Below are 15153 nucleotides of genomic sequence, written 5' to 3'. Positions count from 1 at the left end.
TAGATTCTTAGTTCTAGTTTTAATACAGTAAATGAGAAGCTGCAGCCTTATAATTAATTTATATTATTAGAGCATAAATGTAGTATTAAATAATGTATTATGAATTAGCAGACTGACAGAATTAAGTAAAATTGATTAAAGAGTTATAAAAGAAAAATAGCCCAATAATAAAATATCTTCTTTAATTATTATCACTTAGAAATCAAATAATTTCTCAGTGGATATAGCCTTGTTTTGGGTAAGCCTCAGAGTATTATTGAAGTTTAGTGCTTATTTTAAAGATCTTTTTAAAAGTGTTAAGGAATAAGCAATCTTAGGCTGTTTCATATTGCAATATTCTGAAGTCTAACGAATGCCTCAATTTTGGATGCAATTTTCTTGAATCTGAAATCCTGTGATATATTTCACTTGTAAAGACACACTAACACACACACAAACACACATACAAGTATGCAGTGACTATTTCAGTCATTCAAGGCAAGGAAATTTGGATTCGTTTTGCTCTATAATTGTTTTATGTTTGTTAATTCTATTTCTCCCAAAAAATTATAAGAAATAAATTTCTCATGTAATTCTGTATGTCTCACAGGGCCTACAGTACTCATTCATTCATTCAACAAATACTTACTGTGTTTTCTGTATATTACTCAGTGTATTAGGCACTGAGTAAATAAAAAACTGTCTTGATTTCAAGAACTCTCAAATCTCATGAGACGTAAAGGTAAGAAAGTAATTAATATAGAGGATGAGTATGCTTGATGATTGCAAATAAATACAAGGGTACTTCAAAAAGTTTGTGGAAAAATGGAATTAAAAGATAACACAAATCTTTGCATGAACTTTTTGAAGACCAGTCGTATGTAACTATGGGTTGCTATGAAGTACTTAATTGGTAAAAAGAAAATAGTATCTAATTAGGATTTAGTCAGATTAAAGGGAACTGAATGATACAATCAAAGAATCCTACATTTGAAGTTCAAGTTCCCTAGAGCTGGCACTGAGAAGATATAAAAAAATCTGCTCGGCAAAGCTGTTTTATTTCTGCCAACGCTGATAACCTGGTCTTCAAGTCTAGGCTTCTTTATTCCAGTCCTTAGGGTGGTTTTTATTCTGAGGTTGGAAAATGTCAATTTTGCTTCTTTTTCTTTCCTATTCGTTTTTTTTTTTTTTTTTGAAAGCCTTGGTTATAACAAGAGATGTACAACAATCATGTTCTTAAATTGCTTCAGAAAATAGGAGCATAATAAATTCCATTTAGCTGCCAACAAATGAGACAGCACAGACTGTGGAAGAGACAAACAGAAGAATGGCAGGAAGACACATTTCTGGGAAGGAAAGGTGGTGAGAAAACAAAAACCTTGAGAGCAGCAGATTTACACAAAAGAGAAGAAACAACTGCACTCTGAGAGCAGAATTTTTCTTCCTCCTAAATTAATTCTCAAGCCTCTAGGGACACAAATTAAGAATAACCTTAACCCTCAAAAGCTACTGAGGAGTGATCAACTTTTCTTTTACACAGCAAACGGGTTTTGTTCATCCACAATGACACTCCTATTTAATGCAGTGCTCAGAAACAGGCCTTTGTGTTTTTCCATCCCATTAGCTGTTGGCCACCTGAGTGTAGCAAAAAAACATTTAAATGATACAGCTAATGTGGACTGCAGTCTGTAACCTGTGATTGTGAGAAGTGGTATACAAATCAAAGAGAATCAAAGAAATAAATGGCCTTGATCCTAGGGTCAAGTTTTCTGTAAGTTTCTCTTACAGAAATTTAAATAGTCTCTTCACACAGTTTGGATAAAGAACACCCAAGATATATTAGATACTGGCTGACGCTTCTTCATTCAAATTTCTTGACCTGAATTTCTTCACCTCTGTCAATCTATGAGTTTTTAATATTTGATAACCTGTGGAAGTCAATGTTTGATGTGTTAAAATTACTAAACATTTAATGCTTAAAAAAATCTTTAGTCAGCCTTTTGTTAAGAATGAGAACTTAGTATGGAATCTCTTATAACTTATTAGTTCAATGCCTTGATGGGACTAATTAAAAAAATCATATCACTCATTATTCAGAGGAATTCTATGTTCAGGATAAGAAATTAAAAAATAAAATATTCCTTCAATAAACCACATAGTAGTTAGAATCAATGAAGTTAAACACACCAAAACACAAAATTTTAATCTCCAAAGTTATTTCCAAATTATAGGAAAGTAAATATTTCTCTTTACCTGTCTTTACCTATGTTATGTTGCTAAATGTATACCTTGAAATTTGCATTATGGCTCTGGTTATTTGTTAGTTTTTATATCTGAAAAGACTCTGACCTTGTCTAGTTTCAAGGATTAATTATAAGCAATCAAAAAAACCTGTAGAATGATAAGTTACTTCAAGTTTTATGAAATCAACACCGACTGCTCCTGAATATTAGAGACAATACTAGGCATGGGAGTGGGAGCAGTGGACAAGCATAAAGAGGAACAGATGTTGTATAAGTACTTATGACAAAAGACTATAAAATTTACCTTAATTGTTTTCTATGATGTTTAGCATGTCATCATATATAAAAAGGCGATTAGAAATTATTTTATTTTAGAATAGCAATGAGTTTTTAATTTACTGTAATAGGTTAGAAGAAGGCTGAAAGTCACTGTTAGTCATTAATTTTAAGGACTGGACTAACCAAGCTATGTAAAGAGACCGGGGTTGTTTTCCTCACATGCAGTTATTCCATTCTGTGGTTGTGCTTTTCTTGAATCTAGTACAGCACTTTGGTCAAAACTGAGGGAAAATTCTTCATATCAACTAAAATATCCATTCCCCCTGAATTTAGCCTAGGGACTAATGAAATTAACTGGTTTATCATCTGGGGTGACTGTGGGTTTAGAACTCCAGTTCTAAAGCCCGTGACCCACAAAAAGCCTTCTCCTGGGATTTCTATAAGCTCCTGTGGCTTGCTTTTCCATCCTTCCCTCATTCTTCTGTCCTTTCATCTTTTCATCATGTTCATCAGTCTTGAACATGAAGACTAGTTCATGTCTCTGGTTCCCTCTTCCCTTAAAAAAAAAAAAATTCACCTGACATTTAATATTTAATTTATTTACTAACATAGCTAAAGAGGTCACAAAAAGTCACATTGCATCCCCACTGCCAACTATCTCCTCACTCTGCTTTCTCTCTAGGGCAGTACTCAAACACTTCCATATTCCTGCCACAGAGCAATTCTTCCTACCCTCAGGGTCCTTTTGGGCCTCAGTTTTACTCCAACAAGTTATCAAATTATTTACAAAAACAAAAAACAAAAAACAGATCTTCCTTCCTTACATGAATTCTTGTGAACAAATTTCTCCATCTCATCTTTTCTTTGATGATATTTACATAAAGGCCTTCTTAGAGTGCTATACCTCATGAGAAAGGGTAGTGGTCTTCAACTGGCTCTAGAATTGCTTTTATATGTTGGGCCTTGATCCACTTATGGATGCTCTATATATAATTTCAAAAAATGTTTAGAGACAATGCTAGACATGGGGCCTGGGGTGGGCAGTGTTTAGTGCATCAAGAAGAATAGACATTGAATAAGTACGTACTCATAAAAATAGAATGTAGAATAGTTTATAGGAAACAGCAAGCAGCAATGATAGCACAAATCGGAAATCCTGTAGAAGGCCCAGCCTCAAATAAGGAAGGGTGGGGGCCACACATCTTCCCTGTCCACTGACACTCAGAAGTCTCCAGCTACTTCAAACACTTGTTTTGCCCTGGGTCCATGCTATCCTCTCTGGTGAGGTTAACATTCAGATATAAAAGGAACACAGTTCCCAGTGATAAAGCCAGATAAGATAAAGCAACTTGCTAAAGGAATAAGTTTAGTTTGAAATATGACTCCTGAGAAATGTGAATATTATGTCTTGTAGATTCATCTTTCCTAGAACTAAGATATTCAAGAATTTGAAATGACAGTATCTATATTATATAATTTCTTAATGATACTTAAAATATAAAATTACACAACCATAATTTCTGCCCCTTATTTTTCCTCCCTGTCTTCCTCTATAAGCATTCATTGATAGTCTGTGCTATCAATAAGCACTGTGCTAAGCAGTGAGTAGTTGGCTACTAAGGAAGGAAGGAAAGGATGTTTTATGTAGAAGCAACACCAGATGCAAGAGCATCAAGAGCATATGGGGACGTGCAAGTAACTGAGCATGGCTGGAGCAGTGAGTATAGTGTGCAAGGAGAGAGGACAGTGGGATGACTGAGGTGTGCAGAGAATAGATCATGAAAAGCCTTGTTCCATGAGGACAGTGGGGAGGGACAGGGTCAGAGTTGTGTTTAGTGTGGTTACTATGGCAAGCAGTATGGATGATGGATGAGGGAGTTGAGAAATGAGACTGGAGGCCCAATTTAGAAACATAAAGGGACTTTCAAGATGGCAGTGGCTGCGGCGGCTGGCGCGGAGTAGCTGAGGTGGAAAAGGCGGCCACTGGGCCTCAGGCAGCCGGGAAACTTGTGGACCTTCCTCTTGCCGTCTCTTAAGGGAGGACCGCTGCTGCTGGCTGGTCATGGGGGGTGACCGCCACTTTGCCCCCGGCAGGAGAGGCTGCCTCATTTACAGGCAACAGCTTTGAAGTGTGGAGCAGGAAAAGAACTGTTTCTTAGCTGCAAAAGCGAGTCTCAAAACAGGGAACACGGCACCAGGGCTGCTGTGGATGCAGACAGGATCCCGGAGGCCGGGGCCGCGCTGAAGGTGGCCAGCTGCCCTATTCAGGATTCGAGGTTTCAGGCCAGCATTAAAGAAGATTCCTGGGAGTGCCCGAGCCGCGCCGCGACTGAACAGCCCGAGGCGGCAGCAGCCGAGAACGGGAAAGGCGGCAAACCAGAGGCAGAGAGTGAGCGCCCGACCTGGCACAACCCTGTGAGTGACCCCTGGACCAGTCCTGTGGGCGGCAGATGCCCACCCGACTCCCGCCTGCATCACCAGGCCACTCACCGTGCCGGGGCTCCCTCCATTTTCCCAGGCCCAGGCAGCTCCGCCCAGCTCAGCCGCCACTGAGCCCTCCCACTTGCTTGGCCTGCTGCGGGGCTTTCCGGAGCCTGCGGGCCGGCCTCCCCTCCCACTCCCTCTGCCCGTTCTCTGGTGGGTTGGTGGCGTGGGGCGTCCCCGGCCAGTGTCGGGAGGGCAAGGAAGTACGGGCAGGCGACTGTCACTCCACCACACCCTGGACTCCGGCCCCCGGTAAACTTCCTGTTACTGGGAGGCAGATACCATCTCTGTGGCCACCAGTTCAGAAAAAAGCCTAACCAATTTCTGGTTGGGAATAGTGTGGTAGGAGAGTTCCCAGGTCCGCTTGAATCTGCTGGAGAGCTGGCTGCAGGCGGGCGCTAGACTCGGTTTATACTGGGGGGATACAAAGGTGAACAAGTCCCGAGAAAGATCTACACAGTGCTACAAAGGCACCCAGAGCGACCGGTCGTCTGTGCCTAGCAGAAACCTGGTAGACTTCCTGGGCGAGGCAGTGCCGAGCAGGGTCTTGAAGGTCCAGCTGATAGACGAGGGTTGCAGAAGACACGCCACAGACCAGCACAGTGCGCACAGAGTGGGGAGACGTGCGGCCAGGGAGGCGGAGACTCGACAGAAACCACACACCCGGTGGGGTCGCCACTGCACGATCCAACAGCCTGGGCCAGAGCACACGGAACAGGGAGAAGTCCTGCACAGGAAGTGAAAACTCAACAGCGATCACACACCCTGTGGTACGTGATCCAACAGCCCAGCAGAGTCCAAGCTGACCAGAAAGGTGGCTCCCCAGAGAAGCCCAAGACCCGAGGCAACCACACACACAAGGCACTAGAGGCCAACTGAGCAGCCACGGAGGTAGCCATACGAAATTGGCAACCACAGCAACATCCTAGTTATTCATTAGTCTCAAACCGGTGGACTGTGAAACCCCCTGCCACAATGAATAAACATCAAAAAAAAGATACCAGAAATACAAAAAATCAAGAAAGTACACCACCAAAAGTTAATAAATCTCAAACTCTAGATCCTATAGAACAAGAAGCCCTTGAAATGACTGACAAGGAATTTCGAGTGATAATTCTAAGGAAACTGAATGAGATACAAGAAAACACAGCTAGACATCATGACGAAATGAGGAAAAGTATACAGGATCTGAAAGAGGAAATGTACAAAGAAATCAATGTCCTGAAAAAAAATGTAGCAGAACTTGCAGAACTGAAGAAGTTATTCAGCGAAATAAAAAACACAACGGAGAGTTTAACCAGCAGGCTTGTTGAAGTTGAAGAAAGAACCTCTGAACTTGAAGATGCGCTGTTAGAAATAACACAGGCAGACAAAAAGAAAGAAAAAATAATCAAGGTCATGGAAGAAAATCTGAGAGAGATATCAGACAACCTTAAGCGCTCAAATATCCGAGTCATGGGTATTCCAGAAGGGGAGGAAAATGGAGATTCCATTGAAAACATATTCAAAAAAATAGTGGCAGAAAACTTCCCAGGTATAGGAAAAGTCACAGATCTTCAGATCCAGGAAGCTCAACGATCTCCAAACGTATTCAACCCAAAAAGGCCTTCTCCAAGACATGTCATAGTCAAATTGGCAAAACTCAGAGACAAAGAGAGAATCTTAAAAGCTGCAAGAGAGAAGCGTCAAATCACCTATAAGGGAGCACCAATCAGGATAACATCAGACTTTTCATCACAAACCCTAAAAGCTAGAAAGGAATGGGATGATATTTTCAAAATACTAAAAGACAAAGATTGCCAGCCAAGAATACTTTACCCTGCAAGGCTATCCTTCCGAAATGAAGGGCAAATAGTATATTTCTCAGACAAACAAAAACTGTGGGAGTTCACTACCACACAACCACCCTTACAAGAAATCCTCAAGGGAGTACTGGGTTTGGTTCCTGAAAAATAACTACCACTGCACTAAAAACCCAAGAAAAATCAAAACCCACTAGCATAATAAAAATGGCATTCATGAAGAGAAAACAAGCAAACAAAAACGCTATCTACAACATAAGGAACCAACAAACAAGGAAACCAATCAGTAAATCAGAAAGCAAGGAACAAAAGAGACCTAAGACAACCAAACAACCAACAAAATGCTAGGAATAAATCAACACCTTTCAATAACAACTCTTAATGTAAGAGGCTTAAATTCCCCAGTCAAAAGACACAGACTGGCTGACTGGATCAAAAAGGAGGACCCAACTATATGCTGCCTACAAGAGACCCACCTCACCCATAAAGATTCACACAGACTAAGAGTGAAAGGATGGAAAAAGATTTACCATGCAAACAGAAAAGAAAAACGAGCTGGAGTGGCTATTCTTATATCTGACAAAATAGACTTTAAACTAAAAACCATAAAAAGAGACAATGAGGGACACTACTTAATGATAAAAGGACTGATCCATCAAGAAGACATAACAATCATAAATATGTACGCCCCCAATGTTGGAGCAGCCAGATTTATAAAACAGACTCTATTAGACCTAAAGAAGGAAATAGACACTAATACCATAATAGCAGGGGACCTGAACACCCCACTGTCAATATTAGACACATCATCTAGGCAAAGAATCAGTAGAGAAACACAAGATCTAAACAATACTCTAGACCAATTGGAATTGGCAGATATCTACATAACATTCCACCCAACAACCTCAGAATATTCATTCTTCTCATCAGCACATGGATCATTCTCCAGGATAGATCACATATTAGGTCACAAATCAAGTCTCAATAAATTCAAAAAAATTGGAATTATCCCATGTATCTTCTCAGACCACAATGGATTAAAACTAGAAATTAATAACAAACGAAACTCTGGAAACTATACAAACACATGGAACTTAAACAGCATTCTACTCAATGACATATGGGTCCAAGAAGAAATCAAACAGGAAATCAAAAAATTTATTGAAACTAATGAAAACAATGATACATCATACCAAAACCTGTGGGATACTGCAAAAGCAGTATTGAGGGGGAAATTTATTGCATTAAACGCTCACTTCAGAAGAATGGAAAGATGGCAAGTGAACAACCTAACACTTCACCTTAAAGAACTAGAAAAACAAGAAGAATCCAAACCTAAAGTTAGCAGAAGGAAAGAAATAATTAAGATCAGAGCAGAAGTGAATGAAATTGAAAACCAAAAAACAATTCAAAAGATCAACGAATCAAAAAGTTGGTTTTTTGAAAAGATAAATAAAATTGACAAACCATTAGCATGGCTAATAAAAAAAAGAAGACAGAAGACTCAAATAACAAAAATTAGAAATGAAAAAGGCAATATTACAACTGATTCATCTGAAATACAAGGAATCACTCGAGACTACTATAAACAACTATACACAAACAAATTTGAAAATCTGGAGGAAATGGATAAATTTCTGGACACACACAAGCTCCCAAAACTGAACCATAAAGACGTAGAAAATTTGAACAGACCAATAACAATAAAGGAGATTGAAGCTGTTATCAGAAGGCTCCCAACAAAGAAAAGCCCAGGACCAGATGGATTCACAGCAGAATTTTACCAAACATTCAAAGAGGAATTGACACTGATTCTTTACAAACTATTCCAAAAGATTGAAACAGACGCAAATCTCCCAAACTCATTCTATGAAGCAAACATCATCCTGATACCAAAACCAGGTAAAGATATAACCAAAAAAGAAAACTACAGGCCGATATCCTTGATGAATATAGATGCAAAAATCCTCACTAAAATACTAGCAAACAGAATACAGCAACACATATGAAAAATTATTCATCACGATCAAGTGGGATTCATTCCAGGGATGCAAGCTTGGTTCAACATACACAAATCAATAAATGTGATACACCATATTAATAAACTCAAACACAAGGGCCATATGATCATCTCTATAGATGCTGAAAAAGCATTTGATAAAGTTCAGCACTCATTCTTGACAAAGACCCTCTATAAGTTAGGTATAGAGGGAAAGTATCTCAACATAATTAAAGCCATATATACCAAACCCAATGCCAATATCATCCTGAATGGGGAAAAGCTGAAAGTTTTTCCTTTAAGAACAGGAACTAGACAAGGATGCCCACTCTCACCACTCCTATTCAACATAGTGTTGGAAGTTCTAGCCAGAGCAATCAGAAAAGAGAAGGAAATAAAGGGCATCCAGATTGGAAAAGATGAAGTCAAACTGTCCCTGTTTGCAGATGACATGATCCTATATATCGAACAGCCTAAAACCTCTACAAAAAAACTGCTGGAATTGATAAATGATTTCAGCACAGTAGCAGGATACAAAATCAACACACAAAAATCAGTAGCATTTCTTTTCTCCAATAGTGAACATGCAGAAAGAGAAATCAAGAAAGCCTGCCCATTTACAACAGCTACCGAAAAAATAAAATACTTAGGAATTGAGTTAACCAAGGAGGTGAAAAATCTCTATAATGAGAACTACAAGCCACTGCTGAGAGAAATTAGAGAGGATACAAGAAGATGAAAGATATCCCATGCTCTTGGATTGGAAGAATCAACATAGTGAAAATGTCCATACTACCCAAAGTGATATACAAATTTAATGCAATCTCCATCAAAATTCCAAAGACATTTTTCTCAGAAATGGAAAATACTATCCAGTCATTTATATGGAACAATAAAAGACCACGCATAGCCAAAGCAATGCTGAGCAAAAAAAATAAAGCTGGAGGCATAACACTACCTGACTTTAAGCTATACTACAAAGCTATAATAACCAAAACAGTATGGTACTGGCATAAAAACAGACACACTGACCAATGGAATAGAATAGAGAATCCAGAAATCAACCCACACACTTACTGCCATCTGATCTTTGACAAAGGCACCAAGCCTATACACTGGGGAAGGGAATGCCTCTTCAGCAAATGGTGCTGGGATAACTGGATATCCATATGCAGGAGAATGAAACTAGATCCATACCTCTCACTGTATACTAAAATCAACTCAAAATGGATTAAGGATTTAAATATACACCCTGAAACAATAAAACTTCTTAAAGAAAACATAGGAGAAACACTTCAGGAAATAGGACTGGACACAGACTTCATGAACACGACCCCAAAAGCACAGGCAACCAAAGGAAAAATAAACAAATGGGATTATATCAAACTAAAAAGCTTCTGCACAGCAAAAGAAACAATTAACAGAGTTAAAAGACAACCAACAGAGTGGGAGAAAATATTTGCAAAATATACATCTGACAAAGGATTAATATCCAGGATATACAAGGAACTCAAACAACTTTACAAGAAGAAAACAAGCAACCCAATTAAAAAATGGGCAAAAGAGCTAAGTAGGCATTTCCCTAAGGAAGATATACAAATGGCCAACAGACATATGAAAAAATGCTCAACATCACTCAGCATCCGGGAAATGCAAATCAAAACCACACTGAGATACCACCTAACCCCAGTTAGGATGGCTAAAATCCAAAAGACTCTGAACGATAAATGCTGGCGAGGTTGCGGAGAAAAAGGAACTCTCACACATTGTTGGTGGGACTGCAAAATGGTGCAGCCTCTATGGAAAATGGTATGGAGATTCCTCAAACAACTGCAGATAGATCTACCATACGACCCAGCTATCCCACTGTTGGGAATATACCCAGAGGAATGGAAATCATCAAGTCGAAGGTATACCTGTTCCCCAATGTTCATCGCAGCACTCTTTACAATAACCAAGAGTTGGAACCAGCCCAAATGTCCATCATCAGATGAGTGGATACAGAAAATGTGGTACATCTACACAATGGAATACTACTCAGCTATAAAAACGAATGAAATACTGCCATTTGCAACAACATGGATGGACCTTGAGAGAATTATATTCAGTGAAACAAGTCAGGCACAGAAAGAGAAATACCACATGTTCTCACTTATTGGTGGGAGCTAAAAATTAATATATAAATTCACACGCACACACACACACACAAAACCGGGGAGGGGGGGAAGAAGATATAACAATCACAATTACTTGACGTTGATACGACAAGCAAACAGAAAGGACATTGTGGGGGGGTGAGGGGGGGAGGGAGAAGGGAGGGAGGTTTTGGTGATGGGGAGCAATAATCAGCCACAATGTATATCGAGAAAATAAAATTTAAAAAAAAAATAAAAATATAAATAAATAAATAAATAAATATTTTGTGAATAAAAAAAAAAAAAGAAAGAAACATAAAGTAATCCAGATGAGAAGGAAATCCAGATACAATTAAATAAGTGTTGAGCTCACACACACACAACAAAAACAAGGCAAGGCCTGTCTCATGACATCCCCCTGGGCGAGACAGGGAGGCAGGCTGCTATGGGGCAGCTCCTCAGAACCTCCCATCCTTTCGTATTCTAGGAGAATCACAAGGCATTCTGACAAGACTGAGATTAGTTGTGGTTCAAGTCTTTACCTACATGGCCTATTTGTTACATCCCAGGTCATCAGAGCACCATGGCAGAGCCAACTCTCTACAGGCAATGGTAATGGGTTTGCAAAGGAAGAAGTAAAAAATTAAGGAGACCCTGAAATAATAAAACAGATCGGTGGCTGGATGGAGAAGTCAAGAATAAGACCCAGGTGTCTGTCTGGAGCAACTGAGTAGATGATAAAACATTCACAGAGACAGATAATGTTAGTGTCACAGAACAGTGTCAGTTTGGAAGTGAGGGGGGCAAGAATGATGAGATGATATGACTTAGGGGTATGTCATGTCATCTTGAGGTGTTCTATTGGGATGTCCAAAGAGCAATGACAGTAGGCAATTGGATATATTACTTGGAAGCTCCTAAGAGAGGTATGGCTTAGAACTGCAGGGATTTCCAGATATAGCTAGTAGTCAAAGCCACAGATAAACTGAAATCAAATAGGAGAGTGTGCAAGATGAGAGAAGGGTATTTACAATATCAAAAAAACATACGGTTTTTAAGAGCAAATGTTCTCAAATAATAAGAATCACAGAACTAGAATCATCACAGGCTAATATTCTGGAGAAATGCATCCCTTTTCTTCTCATGGCTGGATTGGCTTTAAATAGTTTCTAAAGATTAGGTTTATAAAAGGAAATTGGTCACTATGGAAACAGGCTATTCAATATCAAACAGGCAGTTTGACCACAAAAGGGTAATTACTTCAGTTTTTCCCTTAATTGCATGTTTTCATGGTTTTTAATAACTGTATATCCTTTTGGTCGGAAATTGCAATTAATAACGAGGTAAGCCAAAGCAAAAACACTTGTCTATAGCTATTTCTCACAGGTTGCTTACTATCAAGGTACCCCAGACTCAGACATTTTGTAACTTTAACATTTCGCATTTTATCAGAGTGTGCAACTCTAATTTATATAGTCAGCCTATGTCTAAATGAATAGTCACAGGAAGTTGTCTCCACCTTTTCCTTCATGGCCAAACCCTTTACTTAAGAACATGCCAATTTCATGTTACTTGTTCATCTTTATTCTAGGCTGAAGTTAAAATCTAAAGCTACATAAGAAGAAAAATATATAAGCAATTTAAAGAAATATGTCATCAAATGCTAAATAAAATTAACAGCTATGTGGCCTTTGGCAGTAGGTTTGTGGAGACAATAATAGGATCTAATTCATAGGACTTTTATGAGGTACTCTATGTAAGTGGCTGCTATCACATAGTAAACACTCAACAAATAGCTACTATAATTATTATTAAATTATATAATAACCACATTATTACATTATTAGTATAGAATAATATATAAAATTATTAATTTTGGATGAATGCTATAGCTTACAAAAGGCTTTGAAGGAAGTTCCCAAAAAGAGGTTTTAAAAACGTTTCAAACAAAAGTAACATCCCCAAAACAAGCACACAGCTTCCCGAAAGGACTACTCTACAGAACAGTACTCAGGTTTAAAAAAAAAAAAAATTGTGTAAATTATTACAATGTAAGTCTCTCCCTTACTTCATTATTCCACACTTTTAATCTCAGAATACATTCATATTTAATTAATAGTTACTTCACTAACCTTATCCAGAAAAGCTTGTATTGCTGTTTCCTGCCTCGCCGAATAAGCGATGTGTCTGTGCCTCCCAATGGAAGCAATTATCTGGGTTTCTTTTTCCAGAAGTTCACACAAAGCAGCTTTCCTTTCAGCTCCAGTTAAAGACTGGCTAATGTGTATAAGTTGTTCTTGCCTCCAGACTACAAGAAAAACATGAAAGACCCTTGAGTTTTTAAAATCCCACATCTTTATAGAGCACTTTTTACCATCACACCCTGACAAGAGGCATTTTATTTTTGCATCAATTTACACAAAATTATACACGAATAGAATCATTCATGTTGTACAACTGATGTGTGGGGGGAATAAAGTTGGATAGAATGCAGGATGAAAGACTTAAAGCAATAAAAGCAGAGTCAAGAAGAAGCCAAAGGAAATAAATACAGATAATGTCAAATTATGCCTCCAAGTAAGCATGCATGCTCCCCAGCATTGAAAAAAATTCGGTTTTGTGGCAGTCGTGAATGTGCGCTGCTAAGGTCTCCTCCGTTCAAGAGAGCATCTGTCATGAGGAGTTCAAGATAGCTGACAGTGCCAGCTACAGCACTTCAGATCTGCAGCAGTGCTGGAGCAAAGGCCATACTCTGGCCACAAGGCTCTCAGCAATAACCGAACTATGAGGGAATCAGGGACTGGCCATATCTACCCAACAATAAATTCTTCTGCAGTCAGTCATATCAAAGCTGATCATTGGGCTGGATTAGATTTCTTCAGAGCTGTATCAGTTTGAGTTTATCCATACTCAATCCTCTTTCCTTCCTTCTCATCTTCCACAGGTGTCGAACCTCACCTCAATCTGAAGACTTTCCTTGCCTTCCCCTTCTCCCTCTCCCCTTTTTCTTTTACTCCTAACTCTACCTTGATGTCTCCTTCCCTGGGAACCAAAATTGACAGTTTTATGTAGAAGTGCTGACTTCAACTGTTTCCTTGGTTCACTTAGGTACCATTTTCCATTTCTTTACAAAACCCTAAATCATAGCAGCAAATATTATAAGGTAATTGCATTTACTTTTTACTCAAACCAATGTATTATGTCATAATAATACTTAGGATATTTTAAAATATTGGTTACTACCAATAAAGATTTGCATGAAATATATACTGAGACCAAACCATAAAATGCCAAAGAGCAATATTTGAATGAACTCATTTCATCTAAAAAGTAACACCATATTCTCAAAATTAAACTACATCATAAAATATGAATTGCAAGGTCATACCCAAACTTAAATGAATCAAAATTTCTGAGCTCAGATATATGCATTTTAATAAGTGTTCCATTCAATTCTTATACATGCTAAATTTGGGGAAGAAAATCCTTTTGTATCCCACATTTCAAAAACCTTATTTACATTAACAGAAGCATACAAATAAGGTTGGAAAGAACCTTAGAAATTAAAGTATCCTCCTCTCAGCAACTTGGACAGGTTTAACTGGCCCACCCTGGCCCTAGTAGTAGCCTGTGAGGAAACACAGAGTCAGTCTATTTCTTGGGACACACAGTATCCCTTTGGGTATCTGAAGGTAGCTGTCACAGTCCACTTATGTTTTCTCCTCTCCAGACATAAACACTTCCATTTCTTAATTGCTTATCATGTGGCATCATTTCCTATTCCATCCAGGTCAAGCTCCTCTGGTTTATCACAGTACCTCTTAAGATATAGCAGAGCAAATTTCTGTCAAGATAGAGGCTTCTACACAAGCCTCTACCTCCCTTCTCCTAAGTTCCTACTGAAACAATACAAGAAATATGAAAGGAAAGAGAAGAGAGAAAAACTTGAATCAGTACTGGAAATTAGGGAAGGATTAGTTCCTTATGGTAGAAACCTTGGGAAATTCCTAAAAGATATAGTACAGATACCACTAAATAAATGGAAGACTGTCAAAAGGTACATAAATGTTGTCCCCCAAACTGCTACTGTGTCATTTCAGAAAGTGGACATTGTAGCAGTAGAAGATAGCAAATCCCAAATTAAGTAACTCAGAGCTAGAGAAAAGCGTAGGTTATGAAGCCATCTGATAGTTTACCATGCTTAAAGGAAGTCTTTGAAAATCTTTATGAAG

At 38.6% G+C, this 15153-nt stretch overlaps 1 protein-coding gene across 1 annotated transcript in view; it reads right to left on the bottom strand.

Moving 5' to 3' along the window:
• The window catches only part of IQUB (IQ motif and ubiquitin domain containing), a 56939-nt gene that overhangs the window by 19166 nt on the left and 22620 nt on the right, over nucleotides 1–15153 (bottom strand). The window contains exon 7 of the mRNA XM_063101029.1: nucleotides 13054–13229. Within this exon, the coding sequence (XP_062957099.1) occupies nucleotides 13054–13229 (176 nt within the window). The remainder of the gene's footprint in view (nucleotides 1–13053; nucleotides 13230–15153) is intronic.

This window comes from Cynocephalus volans, chromosome 6, assembly GCF_027409185.1.
Source record: "Cynocephalus volans isolate mCynVol1 chromosome 6, mCynVol1.pri, whole genome shotgun sequence".
Classification (NCBI taxonomy): domain Eukaryota; kingdom Metazoa; phylum Chordata; class Mammalia; order Dermoptera; family Cynocephalidae; genus Cynocephalus; species Cynocephalus volans.
Note: the sequence above shows the minus strand (reverse complement) of the source record. Positions and strands in the feature narration are given on the sequence as shown.